Raw genomic sequence first — 20,406 nt, 5'->3', positions numbered from 1 at the left:
GAGCTGAGGATCTGTAGATGGCCGATCCACATTTCATTAATGGATGGCACACCAAGTTGTGCCACATGGCAGCCAGATGAGGCTGAAATTTGGTGGACAGCTAGACTCTAATGTCCCCTGCTCACATGTCAAGTTTCACCCCGAACGGAGTTTGCCACATGAAAAAATGAAGCATTGAAAAAATTCAGGACAACCAAAAGGTTTCATGGACTAGAAGGGGGTGCAGGGACATATAGGGGAGGGTATGCCATTACATGGGAGGGAAAATGATTGACATGTGGCTAATCCAGGCCATTCCCTAGATATATCCAATAGTCAAATTGCCACATCATCTTTCCATGTGACACAACTAGGAGTGTTGTCCACATGAGGAAAACTGGAAAAGTACACAGGCCGTCAATAGATCTTTTTTCTGATAAATATTTTAGTAGTATAAAATAATATGATTAGTGTTCGAAGAGGGCCAAATCAATAGAACCTTTATATAAAATAACCATTGAGAATGGCGAGTAATGGTGCAAGGACCAAAGGGAAACACCAAATGCCACCACCCAAGACAAGAATAAGAAGTAAGAAAATAAACTCTAAATAAAAAGATCTCAGGGATGTAAGAAATTAAAATGAAATTCCAGTAACCAGAGATTTCTTGAAATGCCAGTGGGAAAGGTAGGACCTCTTTTCTAGGCCAAATATAACCTGTTATGGCTAGTCATAAAGGGGGAATTAGTGTAATTTCTTCACATGGTTTTGGGTCCATTAGATTCAGTTATGCGATTTTGTTAGGATCGGTCCATTTGTCTATTGTTCATTGGAGCTTAGGGTACATTTTGTCTTTCTTGATGATTAAGCTAGTCGAGGGTTGAATTATGTAGCCATGAATATAAAAAGCCTATCAACGGAGAAAGGAAACATATCTCTAGCCTTATCCAATTTGTGTTTCTTAGCGAACATGTTGGAGGGTGGTCTCCTTGAATTTGACCAGCAAAACTCTCCCAGTCTTCTTCACTCTCACCAATCCTATCCACCTACAAATCTTATTTTCTTTATTTCTTCCACACTGAGCATCATAGGGAAGACTAAGAAATCCCAGTGGAAGGATAGGCTCACATTTCTGGAGTTCTTGGGGATCATATTACCCTGCTGCTATGGTCAATTTAAAATACCCTAGTACCCAAAACAAAATTTTAAATACCCTTATAACTTCAACTCACTATGACATGCAAAAAATTGATATTTTGGTAGTAAAAGTAACACCTGGTTTTAACAAAGTCACCTGGTCCATGCAGAAGCACAAAGCACAAGTTAGAACAAGGCAAGACAAACTTTACTATAGGTTCCGTCCACAGACCTGGTCAATCAAATCTGGATTTGATACACCCCAACCTTTCTTTCGATATGCTTCACGGACTTCTTCACATGAGTTACAGCAATCATCATCTGACTGGAAAAGAAATACAATCAGAAACCAAAAAGCAAAACACACTTGAGATACAAAATATTTAAAATCAACATAAAACATTCTGTCAATAAAAATTGTGTTTCCCAACTAGATACTTAGTACTTCGACATCCACTTAATTAATCATAACTCTAGGCTAGATGCAAATTATAGCTGTTGAAACAAAATATTATAGCACTATAGAATATCTTTTAAGGTAGACATATAGCTGTATAATGAACAGTTGTTATTTCAGCAAATTGGCATTATGTGTCCGAGAGGAAACCTACTTCTTCTGCACCATAACACGAACCACAGTATGTCTCATTGTGTTCAAGCCGGCCACCATGACTCTGTAATGGCTTTTCAATCTGTACAATAAATATTTTGAAAAATTAAAATAATAAGTGACCCCATGATGCAAGAAAAGAAGAGCTTATAAAACAGAAAAAATTAGTTTTAACCATAGTTGTCAAGGTGGTGGCCCCGTTTTGGCGAAGAAAGGTTTCGCCGCTTGAGGGGGAGGGGAAAAAACCCAAACCGACCCCAACAAGGCGCCTAGGTGCCATCATGACAACTATGGTTTTAACACAGCAAATGGAAACTACAACAGAAAACAAGAAAAGAAACTTTAAATCATAATTGTCATGGCGTGTAGGCAAACCAAGGAGGGAGAGGGGGTCAAAAAACAAAGGCGACACCTAGACAACTATGCTCTAAACCACCATCACGATTTCCAGTGGCTTAATTACTGCTTGACTAAGTATCAGATACTCCTTCCGTCCCACAAAGCTCTTCGAAAAATTTCAAATTATGAGGAGTGGTCATAGTTGTCAAGGCAGCTAGGCGACCCAAGGCGATTGAGCCGCGGGGGAGGGAAGGGGGCCCAAAGTAACACCAACAAGGCGCGACTTGACAACTATGGGAGAGGTTATGCATTAAAGGCCCACTTATTTTCCATCTAGAGATTCCACTCCTACTTATTTTTCACATTTGAAATGTGGCAATAGTTGAGGACGGGTAATTTAATACAAGATGTATCCAGTGCACGTGGCTCCCGCCACTGCAGGGTCTGGGGAGGGGTCATAATGGAAACAGCCTCACCCCCGCTTCACGGAGAGGCTGAGTACGACTCGAACCCGCGACCACTAGGTCACAATGGAGCAACCTTACCATTGTGCCAAGAACTGCCCTCATTAAAAACTCTTTGCTTGGTTTCCAAAGTGGACAAACAATTTCAGACAGTCAAAAGGCCGAAAAGAGCAGTAATTTTGGGATGGATGGAGGTTTTATTTTAATTCATTTTTTACTGATGTTTTGCAACCACTTACAAGAGCAAACTACTATACCATCTGAGCATCTCAGGATTTTCAATCCTGACTTTGTTATAATTGTCACTGTCTCATTATACTTTGAAACCGTTGCAAAAAAGAAAATCATTATGTCTTATGTGGACAGGGAAACCGTCCCACCACATTATGGTAACTAGCTTCTTTCAAGGGAAGAGCGCATGGAATGCAGGGATTAGAATGACACAGATACATTCACATATGTTTGTCTTAATAGAAGGAGCATAAGAAGTATCTTGTCACTAACTTTGGGTGCACCGATCCCATCCTGCTTAGCTTCAATTACATTCCCATTAGCATCTATTCTTTTCTTGATTATATCATGTTTCTGCAAATAAAAGAAAAATGGCAAAAAGATCAGTCATCACTCATCAAGATCCCCACAAAAAGATTCAAGAACGAACAGGTAAGAATAAAAAAGAACGAAATGACACAAAGAGAAGGTTGTCAGCATGACTTCATATTTCTAGAAAATATAAAGGTCATAGGGTAAAGAAACTTTTGATTAGGACCCGTATATTTGAGAATATGATTACAATCTGACACTTCTTGCAGTACATACTACATCAAGATGTTGCTCCCCACTGACATCCATCACATCAACACTCAGAATAGAACATGCAAGAGCTGGAAACGTTACGTCAAACTGCATTTTCAGACAGAAGAAAAGGGTCATGGATCAATAATATATAGTTAATGGATAAAACTACATAATCAAAATGAAAGCTCATCCAGATCCAACAAGTAGACAAATTCATACAGGAATTAGCTCAAGTTGAAGTTTAATATGAAGGCCAACAGGTGGCAAGACTACAGTACAATCAAAATAAATCCTTGGAAATGAGTACAGTTTAACGTTCGGGAAGGACCATCATATACAAGAAACTCTTAAGGCAAAGCAAAAGGACACCCAGATGTAATCAAGTGAATGCTTCAGATCCCCCCCCCCCCCAAAAAAAATTTACCAGATCATAGAGTAAAACAGCACCTATCATAGACTCCACAAGATTTGGAAACTCTAAAAAGGGCAGATCTCATTTGAATCTTGAAGAATAAAAATAAAAAAACATGCATGGAACTCAATGAGCTGGACTTTGTAAACTTTACTTTATATGATAACTCAGCAGCAAAAAGAAAAACCACATTACATTAATACGTAATGTTTCTGCTCTTGAAGTATCTACCACAAGCTCTGTTTCAGTAACAGCATGGAGGTATAAACCTGCAAGAAAGTAGATGGGACAAGATAATAATAAACAACCATAACCCAAACAAGTTGAAGAGATACTCTTGCATTTATGCTAATTCAGAATCATTTTTACAACCAAGAAATTGGCCTAAATATAAGTGACAGCAATAGTACCCAGACTAGATTTCAATTCAAAAAATAACAAGATGAAAACTCAAACCAATATTTTAACCAAAATTGATAAGCCAAATAATAATAATAATAATAATAATAATGCTAAAATCATAGACAACCCCAAACAAAATTATTATGCCTAGAATACAAAATTTACCCTTGTTTCCCCCAAAATAAAATAAAATAAAAATGAGAAACCAAATATGATTGAATTCCCCAATGTTCTGCTTTGCATCAAAGTGACCCTCCAATTTTGAGGCAGTTAGGTTTCTTATTGATCCTAAACTTTTTACAAAAGGTTTAGTGAATTGCATTTCCAGCCACAAGCTTATCCTTCTCAGGGAGCTCCCACTATCAAAAAAGGCTGATCCTTTCAGCCTTGAAAATATGGCATGGGAAGAGGAAGGTTGATGCAGATCCAAGCATCCACGAGAGGAAGAAGCCACCCTAATCATAGGGCCATAGCTAGGAGCCTTAGTTTATTTTCTGCATTCTATACTTAGTTTTTTTTTTTAAGTTTAAATTTTCAGTTTTGGTTCAATTTAAGTGATTAATTCTTATTGGTAGGTTAGGAATCTTTTGTTTTAAGTGTTTTAATCTCATCCCTTCACAATTTTTAGAGGGAGAGCTTTTAGATTTGTAATAGGATTGGGCCTTGGGCCATATTATTTATTAATGAAAACGTGGGAGGCTCCCCCACAATTTAGACTTTGAAAATTTCGTTTGTTTGCTTCTGCCATTGCTGCTGCTGTTGAGCTTGATGTGAGTGTGCCTTGTGAGTAATATCAAGGTGAAGGGATTGGTGGACTCCGATCGACTCTTTGCATCTTGTAGAACGGGAGGTCCTCCTTCTAGTTCTTCGAAGCTGCTGCCATTGAAGAACCTACATATTCCAGCAAGTATTTTACAGTTTTTATTCATCCCCTTCTTCTCCTAATCCTCTACAGCCTACCCTAACATCCCCCCTTCTATTTTATTTGAATTTCCTGAACCCTAGTTCACTTACAGCCTTAACCATCCATTAAAATCCATCCAACTTTTAATCACACTATTATTGCATCCATCCCTACACTCGATCCAGGTTGATGCCCTATTCCTAACACCTAAACCCTAATCCCCCCCTCTTCCCTCTAAAACCCTAAAATTTCATCCAGCCATATCCAACCATCAAAATCCCACCCAACCTTGGCCGAATCTTCTCCTTAACCCCTGGAACACTCGATCCAAAGCCCTGGTCCTGAATCCCCATCTAAACCCTAAAACTCATCACTTTCCTATTTCCCAAAACCCCAAACCCTAACCCTAATTTTTTGAAATTTAATTTTTTAATTAAACATCATTCAAACCATCACTGTTAGCTTCCCCTAGGCCTGCCTAATTTTACTAAATAAAACCCTACCTCATTACCCTAAGCCTAACCCTAATTCTGCCCTAATTCCGCAATTCTGCCCCAATCAGCCAGCTGATTTAGGAAGGTCCTGGTTATTGGCTCCTAGTAGACCTACCCTCTATCTAGGACTACATTAAAGATTCTGTGACTACGGTTAAGTAATGGTGGAGGGAAAGAATAGATGGTAGGTGTACTTCACAAAGATCCCACGCCATTTATAAAGGCTAAAGGATGAATAGAATGTGGAGTGGGGAGCTCATGAAAGAATGTGAGCAAGAAACGTTGGAGTAGAAAAAGAATGTTGGAAGTTAAAAAATAAACAGGAGAACATAGGGCTTAAGTAGGAACAAGAAAGTGGTTTGAAAAAAATAAATTAGGCGCACAAATTAAAGAAGTGTCAGCCTAAAGTTTGAGAAAAGATGACTCAGGAACACTTCCATAGACTTCTGCCTCCTGGTTAAGTCCAAAGGATGAAGACGAAGGTGGTTTCCCTTGATTTGTTTGTTTTCCTTCTTTTATTTCACACTTTCCATAATTGCCCCTCTCTATCTCTCTTATTTTCTTCTATCCTTACTTTCAATTTGCTTCCAAGTCTGCCCTCATTCAATAAATCAAATTTCTCTCTTATCCATCACTCTATTTAATTACCTAGTGTCCCTACAAAACTTCTGTTTTATTACAATATAGCCACCCCCAATTACTTACTGATGATTGATCTATTTAAAGATTGGGTGGGCCCATAAGCAATCTGAGCCGGGTTTTCGTACCCCGGATTGCATTAAAAGAATTCATGTGTCTGTGATTATGCAGATACAAGGAGAGGAGTTAAACTGATAAGTATAATAGAATTTATTGGAGACATTGCTTAAAAAGATTAAGGAAACTACCAATGAGACGGACTCATTTTAAATGGTTCTCTTCATATTGAGTCTTTGTGCTTCTTTATCCCTAGAGGAGGCTTCTTCATCCTTGGAGGACCTAATTAAGAAGCTACCGGAGGATGATGTGGTTAGGTTTGGAACATTGGGCCATACAGGAAAAGGATGGTGATAAATAATTGCACTAAAGGCATGGAACTAAATCTCAGTCGAAACATGTAGTTTGAACAGGTACTGAGACGAAAGCTAAGGTTGAAAATGGTTCGTACCAGGTTTCGACAGTTTCAGTAGTTTCGATATGGTTCGACCAAAACTTGGTCCAACTAGCCAATTAAAGTCCCATGCCTCTCTTGAAACATGTGTTATTTTGACAAGTTTAGACCGAGAGCTACTGGTATCGCAATTTCCGACTCTTAGAGTGATGATTTTGCCAAGAAGTTCAATTTTTTTCCCAAAACACTTCATTGATCACCACTTTTTGGGTCAATTGCATCTTCGAATTCTTAACTGTTTTGGTCCCCTGGATTGGGTTGTCGAAAAAATTAGTGATGCAGATTCATCACCAAATAGGGCTTGTTTCATTGGGAATAAGTCTAGGGTTGGGTTACATACATGTTGGGCCTTTGATCCCATGGGTTTCTAATGTAATAGGCCACTTTTATGGGCCTAAAATATGGGTATATAGGTTGCATACGGGATTAGCCCAATACTTAGTTTATTTTTATGTTTTTTAATTGAACCGGTTTAAATTGGTTGCATCCAATTGGTTCAATTTAAGTGATCATGTGACTTGGTTAAGTGGTCATGTGACAACTTAATTGCTCATGTGATGTAAGTTGGGCTGGATTAGGACTCTATAAGTCCAGCCATGTTTTGAGTCTATTTCCTTTAGTATTCTAGTTTTCTAGTCAGTTTAAGTTACCTAATAGGTTAGGGATAGGGTTAGGCCATTCCTTTTTAGTGTCTAAGTCTATTTTTGAGTCTTCTATATAAGTTTGTAAGAGAGGCCAACATTAGAGACGAATTTGATTAATAAAAATTAGTTTTATGCTTGCTGCCATTGCTGCTGCTCTTTGTGAGTGTATATCCTTGTGGATCTCAAGGTGGTAAAGGGTAGGTGGACTCCTGCGACTCCTTGCATCGTTAAGATCGGGAGGCTCCTTCAAGACATCAAACTGCTGCCATTGTTCCTACAATACAGTGAGTTTGAACCTGTTTTTTTTTATTTTAAACCTTCTTCTACCAGCCTTTATCTTCCCTTAGACCTAAGCCACATTCCTCTCCATCCATCCAGCCCTAATTTCCATTAAACCTGCAACTCCTATCTCAACTAGGACTCCCTCATAACTCCAGATTTAGCCATCAATTTCGAACCCTACTTCCAGCCTATATTCCCCAAACATCTCCCTACAATCGACCTTAAACCTAGCCCTTAGTCTCCACTACAACCCCTTCATTCCCCCACTCCATTAAAACCCAAAACTTGCAACTCAATTCTGTCCAGAATTGCAGAATTTTAAAACCTTCCCAAATCCAATTATTTTTATCCCATAATAACCCCCTAGACCTGCATATTAAAGCCATATAAGACCCATTCCCAAATTCCCATCCTAAACCCTAGAATTAACCTAAATCCTAGTGTTGTCCATTCAAACCAACAACCCCTTTTGCGATTGATCCCTAAGTTGGAGAGGGTTGGATGAAGAGTCCACTTTAGAAATTGGGCTGTCAAGGCAAACACTTTGGGGTATATGGGATTGGATTTTTTTTTCCCAACTTTTGCATGACCCAAATCAGTACCGAGGAGAGACAATTGTCTTGAACTTGCACACAGCCTCTCCAGCCTCCACCATTAATTTTCTGCACTGAACCTGATTCTGGGATCGAGATAGGAGGCTAACGAACCTATGGCAAGTCTCTACAGCAGCTTTGTTAGTTTCTTCAACCTCCTCCATGTCTCCCTGATCCAAGGACCAAACCCTAATTAACGGTGGGAAGCCGAGACAAATCAGCTCTCAGTACAAGACCACAATCTCCTCGCAACAAAAATTGCAGGGGATCCTTTAGGCACTTCAAGTTTATCCTATTTGTGCGATCCAGTTTGGAGGGGATAGGGTTAGTTTTGAATTAGCTTTGGACTCTTTCTAGAGCATCTGGGAAGAGTTTCCTGTTCAGTTGGTTATTTTATTTCTTTTGTTAGTAAGTTATATTGTTAGTTAGCGACTCTTCCGACAGTGGCCAACGATTGGAGAGAGAGAGAGAATTAGGTCCAACTTTGATTTTCTTTTATTTTTTTAAGCTTTATAAATACATTTAATGCTTAAACAACCCCTACGACTTGAATGGATTGATTTAGTTTGTTTTGGAGTGAGGTTGTTGACTCTGCACATCACCAATAGATCTTCTCTCCAATCTACATCAGAAGTACCATCATTATATAACTTCATGAAGATTTGGAGAATGAAACTGAAATTTCACATATTGCGATCAAGTCATTGGAAGATGACGAGACCCATGGTGAGGGAATACAATTTTGCTATCTAATATTCTTCATGTCATCCTTTCTCCCAACTTCTTTGTGATCTTCATGTCATCCTTTCTCCCAACTTCTCCAGTTGGCGGTGTGGAAAGTTAACATGAAGGAGGAAAAAATAGAGTTTGGAGTTTTTTGACAGTTTTTTAGAGGCAATCCAAAGTTTGGTTGGATCATTGGTCGGATCAACCACTTGAGTGACTTCTCAAGCGATCTGGATCGAGATTCGTTCAATATCACCGGAGGTCAATCCGACCTCCGATCCGTGATAGGCCAAGTTTTTCACACTTATCTTCAATCTGAGATTGAAGAGAAAAATCTAAACTATAAATTTATAATAACTCCACCCAATCAACTAACTAAACAGATTATGCAAAAAAATGTGGGCCAATTAAAAGGATCCACATAAGCCTCAAGCTGGACAGGAATGCCTTATGCTAAGGTGTCCACCAGTGTTAAAGGATTCAGAATCGGAATCCTGATTCAAAAAATCGACCGATTTCTAAGGTTCAGGCTGATTCCATTCGAATTAGAATCAGAATCAGAATTGGCAGAGGCCAATTCCGTTGCTGATTCCGCTTACTTGGACCATGATGTCCATAAAGGCATACTTTGACCAACTAGCCTGGTGTCATTCGATCAAGAATTTTTGCAAATGGCGCAGCATGGATAGCCTTAGGTTTCCATAAAAGCATATTTTTACCAAGTCTTGTCATTTAATTAAGAATTTTTGCTAATAGCTGAGCATGGATGCCTTAAGCTTAGGCTCCATAAGGGCAAATCTTTCCCCAACCATCCTACAGTTATTCGATCTAGAATTTTTTCTCTCCACCCATGGAAAGAACCTGCGACTAATCCTATAGAAATTCTCTTAGATAAATGCCCACTTTTTGTTTCTGGAACTGATCTATTCAAAATTTAATGGTAATCTAGGCATACCTTCAAATGTGTAAAATTTTTCCTCTCAATCCAATACTGTAACAAAAACTGAGTGGGGGGATCTAAAGCAACCACTCTCTTTCAGTCAAAGGCCTCAGTAGTCAGTACTCCATCACTCCATACACCAAAAATTCCCCCATTTATCTAGAAAATAAGCACAATCTATGCCAAACACCTTTAGACTAAAAAATTTATGAAAAAGAAACAATAATCTATGAACGAGGCATAGCTATGACAGAAGTGACCAATGCTAAATTTAATGGTGCTTTTGCATATGTTAACAAATACAGCAAAACCCCTACTGAATGAAGGTGCTGAGTTAATTTTGCTTTTTATCAATCAATCATCAGCAGTTTTGTACCATTGAAACCAACATTCTTTTTATCCGATAAGTCAAATTAATGTTGCACAACTAGTGCAGATGAACCAGAAGGATTCACGGGGTTCTCAAAATCAAACCATGTTTCAAAATTTAAACATACTCCCAGAGCACCTGCTAGAAATATCAAAAACACTAATTTCTTCTCGAACATAATCTCATCGACAATTTTGAATTCCAGCAGTGGTGCTGGCTTTGCACGGAAAAAGGAACAAATACACCTATACTAAGCAAATAAGTTCAAAATTCAGTACAATTTGAGGCAAATATCAAACAAACAAAGCAGATTATGACGTACTCGTTTTCTGTCCAAGCAGCGCTATTGATTAACACTAACGATCAAATAAGAAAGGAATTGAAGAAGCGACGATATAATGGAGGGATAAAAATTAAACCCTAATTTTAGGAGAATCTTGAGGAGGGTAGAGAGACAGAGGGAACATACTGAGCTCGGAGATGAAGAGCAAGAGCATAACGATGGAGGATGCAAGGGTGATGACTCCTCCAGAGAGGGTTCTGCTATTGAAATCCTCGTTGATCTTCGGGTAGGCATCCAAGTTTCGGAGCTTGTTGAAGATGTCCATGGCGACTCTCTAGAACATCACAGAAGCCAGAGGCACGAGGCAGAGAGAGAGAGAGAGAGGCTCCGTTGCTTGCTTCCTCGTTTGCTCGTCCGTTTAAAACCTTAAACACCTCTGGTCCGAAATCTACATAACAATTATCCGACTCAACGAGGGGTTTAAGGCGCGGGATCTGCAATGCGGACAGCGGGATTTCTCCCTATCTCTTCTAATATTTTTTTCCGACATGAAATCATGAACACGAAGTCGCGCCACTATAGTTGAATCGCCTAACTCTTAACTACTGCATTCCAGCCTTCCAAGAAATAACGGATCCCAGATCAGCCGCGTGCGTACATGGAGAGTAATTACTCTCCGCCTTCGCTACTTTTTTGTTTTTTGATAAACTCCTTCGCTACATTAATGCTATCATGGAGAGAACGTGACCGTGAGTATATTGTCATGTGTCATTTTACGGAAGGACATGCATGGTTTAGGTCTTGTACCAAGTATAACTTCAGACAAATTCCATTAGAGGGCAAGGATCTAAGTCGGAGACCTCATGTAGCTGAGAATCTCCTGTCGTGCTACGATGTGCCTCTTTCCCCTTACTATTTTTCATCTTTCTATTTATATCCCATTTTTCATTAGTTTTTCCTTTTCTTCATTTCTTATCTCTTTCCCCATTTATCTATTTCATACTTTCTTCTTTTTTAAGATTTGAACTATGTTTTCGTTACTTTGTTTTGTTTGAAATCATCTAATCGAAACCATTAAATTGGATTAATGTTTAGTTTGTTATTGTTGTTTCCTCCTTTCCACCATTATCCCTCTTTCTAGTGATATCACAACCCTCCCCTCCCCTCCCCTCCACACACACCACCCTTTTCGAAACCCTCGCCCTTGTAATACCCCTCTCTCTGCTTCCTCTACTATCACCGTCATCACCGCCCCTCCCCTTCCTTTGATCTCATTGTATATATCAGCACCCTCCCTGCTCTCTGCTTTCATCGCCATTCTTGAAACCTTCGCCCCCTACGAAATTCCCTCCACTGCTCTCATTGCCCTTCCAAAACCCCCTACCCTTGCAATAGCTCCACTCCCTCTACCTTGTCTTCGTCATCACCCGTACCAACAATTGCCCTATACATTTTATGAGAGAATGTTCTTTGTGCCGGGGGTGCAAGCTGCGCCTAGACACGTGGGGGTGGGCGCAATGACCACCCTGCCCCCTGAGTGGCAGGCCCATGTGTCTGGACGCAGCCAGCACTGCGACACAGGGAGCATCAACCCATTTTTTATTTGATTCTTTTGTTATTGGGAATAAGATAACGTGGGATCAATATTTTATTTGATTAAAATATTTTATGAATCCATTAACAATTATTTTTTTCGATTTGTCACTCACAATGTTTTTTTTTTAATTTTATAAAATGAAAGAAGATGACGATAGTTTCACCATTTTAAATATTGGAGTACGAACGCCACCCGATCATGCCAGACACACCACCCATGCGCCCCTAACACAAGGGGGTGCGATGATCATTTTGCACGCTCCTGTGTCAGGGTGCAGGGGCAAAGTGCACTGCATGATTGGGTAGTGTTCTCTTTCTCTTAAGATATTTGAAAAAAAAATGGGTTAAAGAACTCCACCCAGTCTTGTCCAAGGCATGGCCCACCTAGACACAGCTGGTTGTGAAATGACCACCCAACCACGCCATGGTGCCTAAAATTTCCGCCTTGGAATGGGGGTTGGGTGGTCATTCCATGCTTAGTTGTGTCTAGGCACATGTTCCAAACCTTGGACACGACCGGTTAGGATTGTTTATCTCCACCCCCGCCCCCCAACCCCCCCAAAAAAAACAAAAAAAACAAAAAAATCAAATGGGAGAAGATGACGAAGGTTTCACCATTTTATGATATTAGATAAAGAAACAATGGCAGTTTAGGAGAAGGTCATTATGGCTTACCATCGTATGCTGAGAGTAATTACTCAAATGCACAGTTGATCACCTGGGCTCAAATAATGTCCTTTATCTTCATAGTATGCACATATGCTAGAGTCTAGACTACATAGGGATCGGATCATGTCCTTGTACAAGTACTATCCAAGTCCCTCCAGGACCACTCAGATGGAATCCATTCCTTTTGTGAGACCACTCACTTGGAATCCACTCCTCACATGAAAAGGTGATATGGCAATTGTAACTATTTAGACATCTAAAAATGGTATGAGTTACCCACATGTCAAAAATTTTCACTCAAAATTTAATCATATATTTTATCCCAACAAAAAAAGAAAAGAAAAGAATCAATCATATATTGTTCCATTGTAATGATATACCTTCGACCTTCCCCATATATGTGTCCATGCATTCCTTGGTCCCAAATTTTTAATGCTTTATTTTGTCATACGGCAAACTCTATTTGATTTGAAACTTGATATGCCAATAATAGGAGAATGGATCATCTGCACGTACCAACAGGTGAACATATATGTGAGAGCCAACCACCTGTCATAATTTTGCCATTTATAAGGGGAGGAGGGGCTTTTATGGAAACAAAATTAAAATATGATTGGCTCTCACATGTACGTTCACCTGTTGATACGTGCAGAGGAACCGAACTCTAATAATAGACCTTCGGGGGCAAAGCCAAGTTTCAAACATATATCATTGACTCGGTTCAGCTTGATTTCTTAGGTATGATGGGTTGGGCTTGGATTGACTTTAGTATGGCAAATGGTGAGATGGGCTCAATATTTGACTATCTTGGCCCAAAATTGAAATATTGGGCTTGTGTTGCGCACCTAGATTTGGGCCCCTTCGACTTTTCAAAGTAAATTAAATGACGGGTTGGGCTTGGATTGGCTTTGGTTTGGCCAATTGTGTAATCCAATTCTTTGTGAGATGGGCTCAATATTCGACTATCTTGGCCAAATTTGAAATCTTGGGCTTGTGTTGCCACCTAGATTTGGGCCCCTGGAAGTCGAATTTTCAAAGTAAATAAATGCAGTTTTCGGCATAGGAAATGGGTTAGACATGCATGGATGGATGAATACCATCCCTCACATTCGATGTGGAAGTCCTTATAAGCCGTCACATCAAGTTATTATGGATTTTTCCCATCCTCCTCTGAGTTACCAAACGGTGAAGACTATATCAACCTAAAGCCCAAATAAGCGTTAAGTCGTTGCTTCCACATTTGTGCACTATCATAATTAATGAAGCCCAACCCATACATTTGTGCAAAATCATAATTAATGAAGCCCAACCCATAAAGTAATGGGCCTTACAAGCAAGACCAAGCCCATACTAATCTAAAAGCGACGTGTATCTTGAAAAATCAGTCTGTTTATACTTGAAAGGACCCAGTTTCTCACTACCCATGGTGAAGAGAGAATCTCTCCACCCATCTAATTTGTGCTTTTGATTCGATGAGAGGAGGATATTTCAGACCATACATATGAACACTAGGGGGGAGTTGATGATGAACCCAAAGTTCAATCATCGTAGTGGCACATCATCATTGGTGGAGAGATTCTCTCTTCACCCTGAGTGATGGAAAACTTAATTGATATGTGAATGGACATTGTATTCATGGAAGATGATGTGTAAAAATAGAACGCTAAATGAATGGATTTGGGTTTGGAATTTGACAGATGGTCGATGTAAATCACCGTACCCCTTCGATATCTAATGGTTGGAATTAACACATCACTCTTCCATGTGGTAGACCTCGATGACTGTCTAAAGTTTCACTTATACGTATCTTCATCAAGGAAAGTGTTTATAATGTTTTAAATAGAAAAATAAAATTATAATAGCCTTCATACAATTTTATCTATTTTACTGAATAGTGACCATTCAATATGAGAACTTACTTTATCATTAAGACATACACTGTAAGCATAAATATTTCAAAAAATAATACATTTTTGTGATGTATTTAATCTAAATCAAAGTTTTTAGAGGTTAAGTAACATTAAATTCTCTAGGCTTTGCAAATGTGTAGAGGTTACATATCATTAAATTCTCTATCATCGCGCCTCTTGATATATTGGTGGCTGCCAATGCATCAGAGCATTGGCCTAATCCCAAGGAGAGGTCGCTTGTTCGACTCTCCCCCCCCCCCCCCCATCAAATGTGTTAAATATGTTATTCCCCCTGCTCCCCTCACACCCCCTGGCCGCCCTTCCTTGAGTTGGACGCCAACCCCTAGTGGCCCTCGATAGAATTTGACAAAAGAAAAAAAAATCTCTATCATCATTCAAAGAGTTTTTTCAATGAACGAATACATAATCTAGTAGATATGTACTCAAACTACTATGACAACAATACCTAATCTCTATTAATGATTCATGCTTTAAATTTTGTGGTATGCATTAATAGATGTATAAGGATAATGTTAACAATGATTTGTCAATCTTTATGCCTTTTTATACAAACCAACCTTTCTTCCTCTTCTCCATATCTTCTTTTATTTTTTAATGAACACTTTACAGACCTAGCTAGATAGATTGTAAATGCTTTTCCCATTCATTCTTGACATGGATTCTTGGACAAAGATTAGTTTCATTTCAACTTCAAATCCAAAATACTAAGAGAAAAAAAAAGGGGGGGTATTTGTCAAAATCTACAAATCATGTAGGTATGATGGCCACTACCTACTTAACCACGTACTTGTACATATTATTTAAGTAGATATATTACTCAAATAGTTGCTTGATTTGTCATAAGTCATTAGTGCAAAGCACTTTAATTAAGCTTCATTAATTAGTCTTTCATATCTTTATAACTTCACCTTTAAAATCTCTAAAGACCCTAAACTGATTGCTCTATAAACAGAAAAGTACTACTTATTGATATCTCTAGAGAAGTTAATAAGAATCTTGAATGGAGGAAATAGTTAGATTCTTCATTCTTGGTACCTGTGGATAGAGTGATAGACTCGATAGATCGATCCCTTTTGGATCATATTTCCTTATGAGGAATCCAAATTCTCACCAACCCATCAGGGACCGCCACATGTCCAAACCCAATAAGGAGGATCGATTCAGGACAAGAACCCAAAAATGAAGAGCCAAATAAGGATTGGACCCAACCCAGCATGGGCACCCGGGGTGCGGATCGTGGGCGCGGACCCGGACTCAGGCATGATGTCCCCGGCACATGTCATCTCCAAAGCACGAATTCCCTCGGATCGCCATCAACAAGACAACATCGCCAAGGACTCTAGTAAGGGTGTCAATCAGTTCGGTTTCTGGTATTCGGTCCGGTTTCGGTTCGGTTCCATGCATTGTAGGTGTGACCCGAAACCGAACCGATACCCGACTCGGTTTAGTACTTGCAACCGAATTCGAACCCCCCTCGGTTCGGTTCGGTCTCGGTTCTATTTCGGTTTCATAAAACGGTTTTCATTCGGGTCTCATTTGGTTTTTACTGCAATATAATTCTGTTCTTGTATATGGTTCTTTTTTTTTTATGGAATGACAACACCATCAAACCTTCAAATTGACAATACTACTTTGTTTTTAGTAAATTTCAAAATGCCTTGCCGATTAGATATTTGGATCGTTCGGACTTAGGAGAAAATGGAACGTTTGAATTTGAAAGAATTATAAGATTAACTTGAAGTAAAAGAGTAAGACTAAAATACAAGCAATAAAATAGGAAAGGGAATATGAAAAGCCAATCGGTTAGAGAATTAGAGTTATAGTGATAAACAATTACCAAAAAACAAATACGGTTTTGATTACTTACTTACTTTAAATCTTTAATTATTTAATTATCTTATTAAATATCATTTACCCAATTAAAAGAAATAGGGTTTGGGGATTAAATGGGTATTCGGTTCAAACCGATGGTTTTGGACATGGAACCGAAATCGAACCGCACTGAATTAATATATCCAATATTTGAACCGAAACCAAACCGAATTAATTCGGTTCGGCTCGGTTTCGGATTCGGTTTTCGGTTAGATATTGACACCCTTAGACTCTAGGCCACTGCCTATCGAGTCACGTAGTCTGAACGGACTCATTTACTAAGAACTTCATCTACCACGTAGATGAGGTCTATCTACCAAGGATGCCAAGTCTACCATAACACTACTTCTTATGAGAAGACAACTACCAAGTCTATCAAGGACACTACGTCTTACAGGAAGACGACTACCAAGTCTATCGTAACACCACGTCTCACGGGAAGACAACCTATCAAGGAGGAGCCCTGCTACTCAGGGACTCTATCACCTACGACAAATACTCTACATCAACGGGGACTCTCCACACCGCCATACACTACTATAAAAGGCAAGGTACACAACCCCATCAGGGGACATCTTAACTCATATTGAATACTATTATTCATTTGTTTGCTCAGAGAGATCTAACGTAGGCATCGGAGAGTCCTAGGCTGGAACCACACCGGTTCTCCTTTGTCACCCCAGGGTCTTTTGCAGGTTACGGCACTCGAAGGACCGCTGAGCGATTTCTTGACGCAACACCTTCTTATGGAGAATATCGGTGCTCATAAGTGGTAACCATATCTTCCATTATAAAACATATATGCTATCCCATAAATGGAGGTGTTTAAAGTAAGAAAAAGAGGAAAAACCCACCATGGATTTGGATTCTAGAAGCAGAAAGGATCTCTTCTCTCTCTTTCTCTCTCTCTCTTGACTCTCAATCTTCCATGAAACTTAGAGTTTGATATGTGAGGGGATGGAATGGCACCTTAGGATCCATTCCTTTTGATTTTGCACATGTAATCGAACTTGGGTTTTGGAGAATCTAAGGCCTTAACCACAAGGTTAAAGCAAAAGTAGAGACCCTCTTTGGCTCTTTTACCACAATAATAAAATAAATATTTTTTTTCCTCTTTGACAATGGTTGTTAAAGAACTATTAGCTAACTTATAACAATATTTTCTTCCAAAAATCATTGTGATTTGAATTATTAAAGGGTCATAAGATAAATGATTCTAAGGGGATCTACCTATCATTTCGAATCTTTTCATATACTTTTTCTTCCTTCTCCTCCAACCTACATTCTATTAGATCTTAGATAGCAGCCCATAGCATTACTCATTCTTGTCTAAGATTTGGATCTGAGAATCCTTTTACATGTAAAGAACCAATTGCAATAAAAGTAATGAAGTGGACCCAAGACTCCATTTCCCAGCTAGTTGGGACCGCTAAAGTCAAAAACCCATGTAGGTGAGACTTGCATAGGCCAAGTGTGTGTTGTGGGAAGGAGAAGAATCTCAACCTGACCTCAAAAGAACCCAAAAAAGGAAAAAAAAAAAAACTGTTTTTTTGGCTTGACTTGTAGGGGCTGATTGGATTCTGTGATGTGGAATTATTCTTCAACCATCCCCCTCCTTCCTCATATTTGGTTGTTCTTGAAAAATTCTAAAGCCACCATACAACCAATGGCTGCAATGTGCTATGCACTTTATCTAATTCAAAATTAAATCTAGGTTTGAATTGAAAGAATAGAATGAAATAATGCTTATGAGATGATCTAATGCCACCGGCCATACTAAACCAGTGGGTGATATCTGCTATATGTACTTGTAATTCAAAAAATCTTGGTTTGAATTCAATGGAATACTTGTAAGGCTTTAAGTAGAACCCAAGAACTACTTTTATATAATGGGAATGGTATAGTATTGTCCTTGTAAGTTGAAACCCTAAATACTTTATTTCCAGATGAAAGTTCTCCATTTTAAGGACCAATATTTTATGCCCATAGTAGGGTTGGAACCCTAACTAATTATGCTTGTAGAGAGGGAATGGCAGTGATGCCTCTGTAACCATAATGCAGATTCTTATGGGCCACAAGGGCATTGAGGGTGGTGTCCCATCTTTTGACATGGTACCCAAAAAATAAAGCTGATGATGGATGGATGTCAGTAGAGTAGTGAGCCCATCTCTCTCTCTCTCTCTCTCTGATTAGGGCTAGTTCATGTATCTAAGCATGAGGAATGATTCATGGAAGAGGTCACTTATAGTAACAACTAATATGTAGCTATGTCTTTTAATTGTCAATTCCTCTTGAGAACAAGCATACTACTTTTAATCTCATGATCAGACAAAAGTACATCCTTCCTGCTAGTGTTTTTGATTCAGTAGTTTCTGGTAGATTTTTGGAATTTTAGTTTATTGCATGAACATAAAATTGTAATTGAATTTGAAGGGAAGAAAATGCAAATAGCCCAAGATTTTTTTTTATTTATCATAATTGCAAATAATGAGCTGAGAGGGAAAAAAAAAAAAAAAAAAAGATCCAACAGCCAATATTTACTTATTATCTATGGTTACTAGATTCATTGTTGTAAAATTATTTTTATAATATTATGGGTGAAAATAATGGTGTCGGGAGCCTCTTGTTGGGATAGATGCTCAAAAATGAAAAAAGAAATCAAATAAATAATTACACATAAGTACAAGGATTTTAATGTGGTTCAGCATGAATGCATACATCAACTTGAAAGAACCAGAGAATTTCTATTAACCAAAAAACATTGCATCTCTCTTTACCAAGCTATGTTATATTCTTATACCTAGGTTTTTTTCCACATAAGCAATATATAGGCACCCTAGTTAAAAACCCTAATTCTCCCATAATTATAATTTTATTAGTGTACATATAATGAACCTAACATAGACCCAATAATAAGAATTGTGCGGGCTGATATACAACCTCAATAATAACTACGTGAGCACTGCAGAGTACGAGATATAAAATCCTAACACCATAATATGATAACAACATCAAAAAAAAATAAAATCCTCTGTAGTGCTCTAATCTAGCGGTGCACTACAGTGCGGGCTTGAGAGCTCGACACATAGAAAATGCGACAACCAACGGTGCCGAACTTGAGAAAAAAGAAAAGGAAAAAAAAACTGTCTTGCATCGAGCTTGCACAGTTGGATGTTGCATCTTCTTCGTGTCGAGCTCTTAGGGCCTCATTACAGTGCACCGCAGATGCCCGCACTGCAGAGGACATCACTTGCAACTGTACAACTTTTGTCAAAATGCATGAACCGAAATGATGAAGGTCCACGTTGATGTTACAACTTTGATGTGCCAACACCATGATTTTGCAGCTTGAAACTCCTTCATGTTCTGAGAGCAACCTTGCACTTCATGAAGTTAACTCCAATGTCCCAATGTATGGTGACTGATGCCATAGTCAAGCTCACTATTGTATGATACAGTTAATAGTTTGATATGCATGCATGAACCCAAAGTATGTTACTTAGTATATATATAGCTACAGTTACCCAAGGTTGAAGTAGGTAATTGGTTTCAAACTTCCATTACTTTGGTTGAGCTTGTGTTGGAAATAGGAATTAATGCAAACAATCCAATCCATCAAAGTCTCATGTACGGTCATGGTGACTATATATGCTTGGGTAGAACTCATCTTTAAAAGCTAGCCATTCAGAAACGGGTACCCAAGTTCTTATAAATTTTCACATTGAACTATTCACATCTGATGTGAAATAATTGATACAAAGGTTGTACATCCGTACATGAAAAATGTTACAAACCCAATCCTTGTTCCTTC

The 20,406-nt window shown here is 38.7% G+C and overlaps 1 protein-coding gene across 2 annotated transcripts in view; it reads right to left on the bottom strand.

The window, feature by feature from the left end:
- LOC122662224 (endoplasmic reticulum-Golgi intermediate compartment protein 3-like) overlaps positions 1–11,044 on the bottom strand; it is a 36,705-nt gene extending 25,661 nt beyond the window's left edge. For both annotated transcript variants that reach the window (XM_043857803.1, XM_043857812.1), the window contains exons 1-6: positions 10,714–11,044; positions 3,935–4,008; positions 3,349–3,432; positions 3,034–3,114; positions 1,728–1,808; positions 1,349–1,441 (exon numbers count right to left, since the gene is read on the bottom strand). In XM_043857803.1, coding sequence (XP_043713738.1) covers positions 1,349–1,441; positions 1,728–1,808; positions 3,034–3,114; positions 3,349–3,432; positions 3,935–4,008; positions 10,714–10,852 — 552 coding nt within the window. In that variant the 5' untranslated portion in view covers positions 10,853–11,044. The remainder of the gene's footprint in view (positions 1–1,348; positions 1,442–1,727; positions 1,809–3,033; positions 3,115–3,348; positions 3,433–3,934; positions 4,009–10,713) is intronic.
- Between the last annotated feature and the right edge of the window lie 9,362 nt (positions 11,045–20,406).

This window comes from Telopea speciosissima, chromosome 1 (genome assembly GCF_018873765.1).
Source record: "Telopea speciosissima isolate NSW1024214 ecotype Mountain lineage chromosome 1, Tspe_v1, whole genome shotgun sequence".
Taxonomy (NCBI): domain Eukaryota; kingdom Viridiplantae; phylum Streptophyta; class Magnoliopsida; order Proteales; family Proteaceae; genus Telopea; species Telopea speciosissima.
The sequence above is the reverse complement of the archived record's forward strand: the minus strand, read 5'-3'. Positions and strand labels throughout refer to the sequence as shown.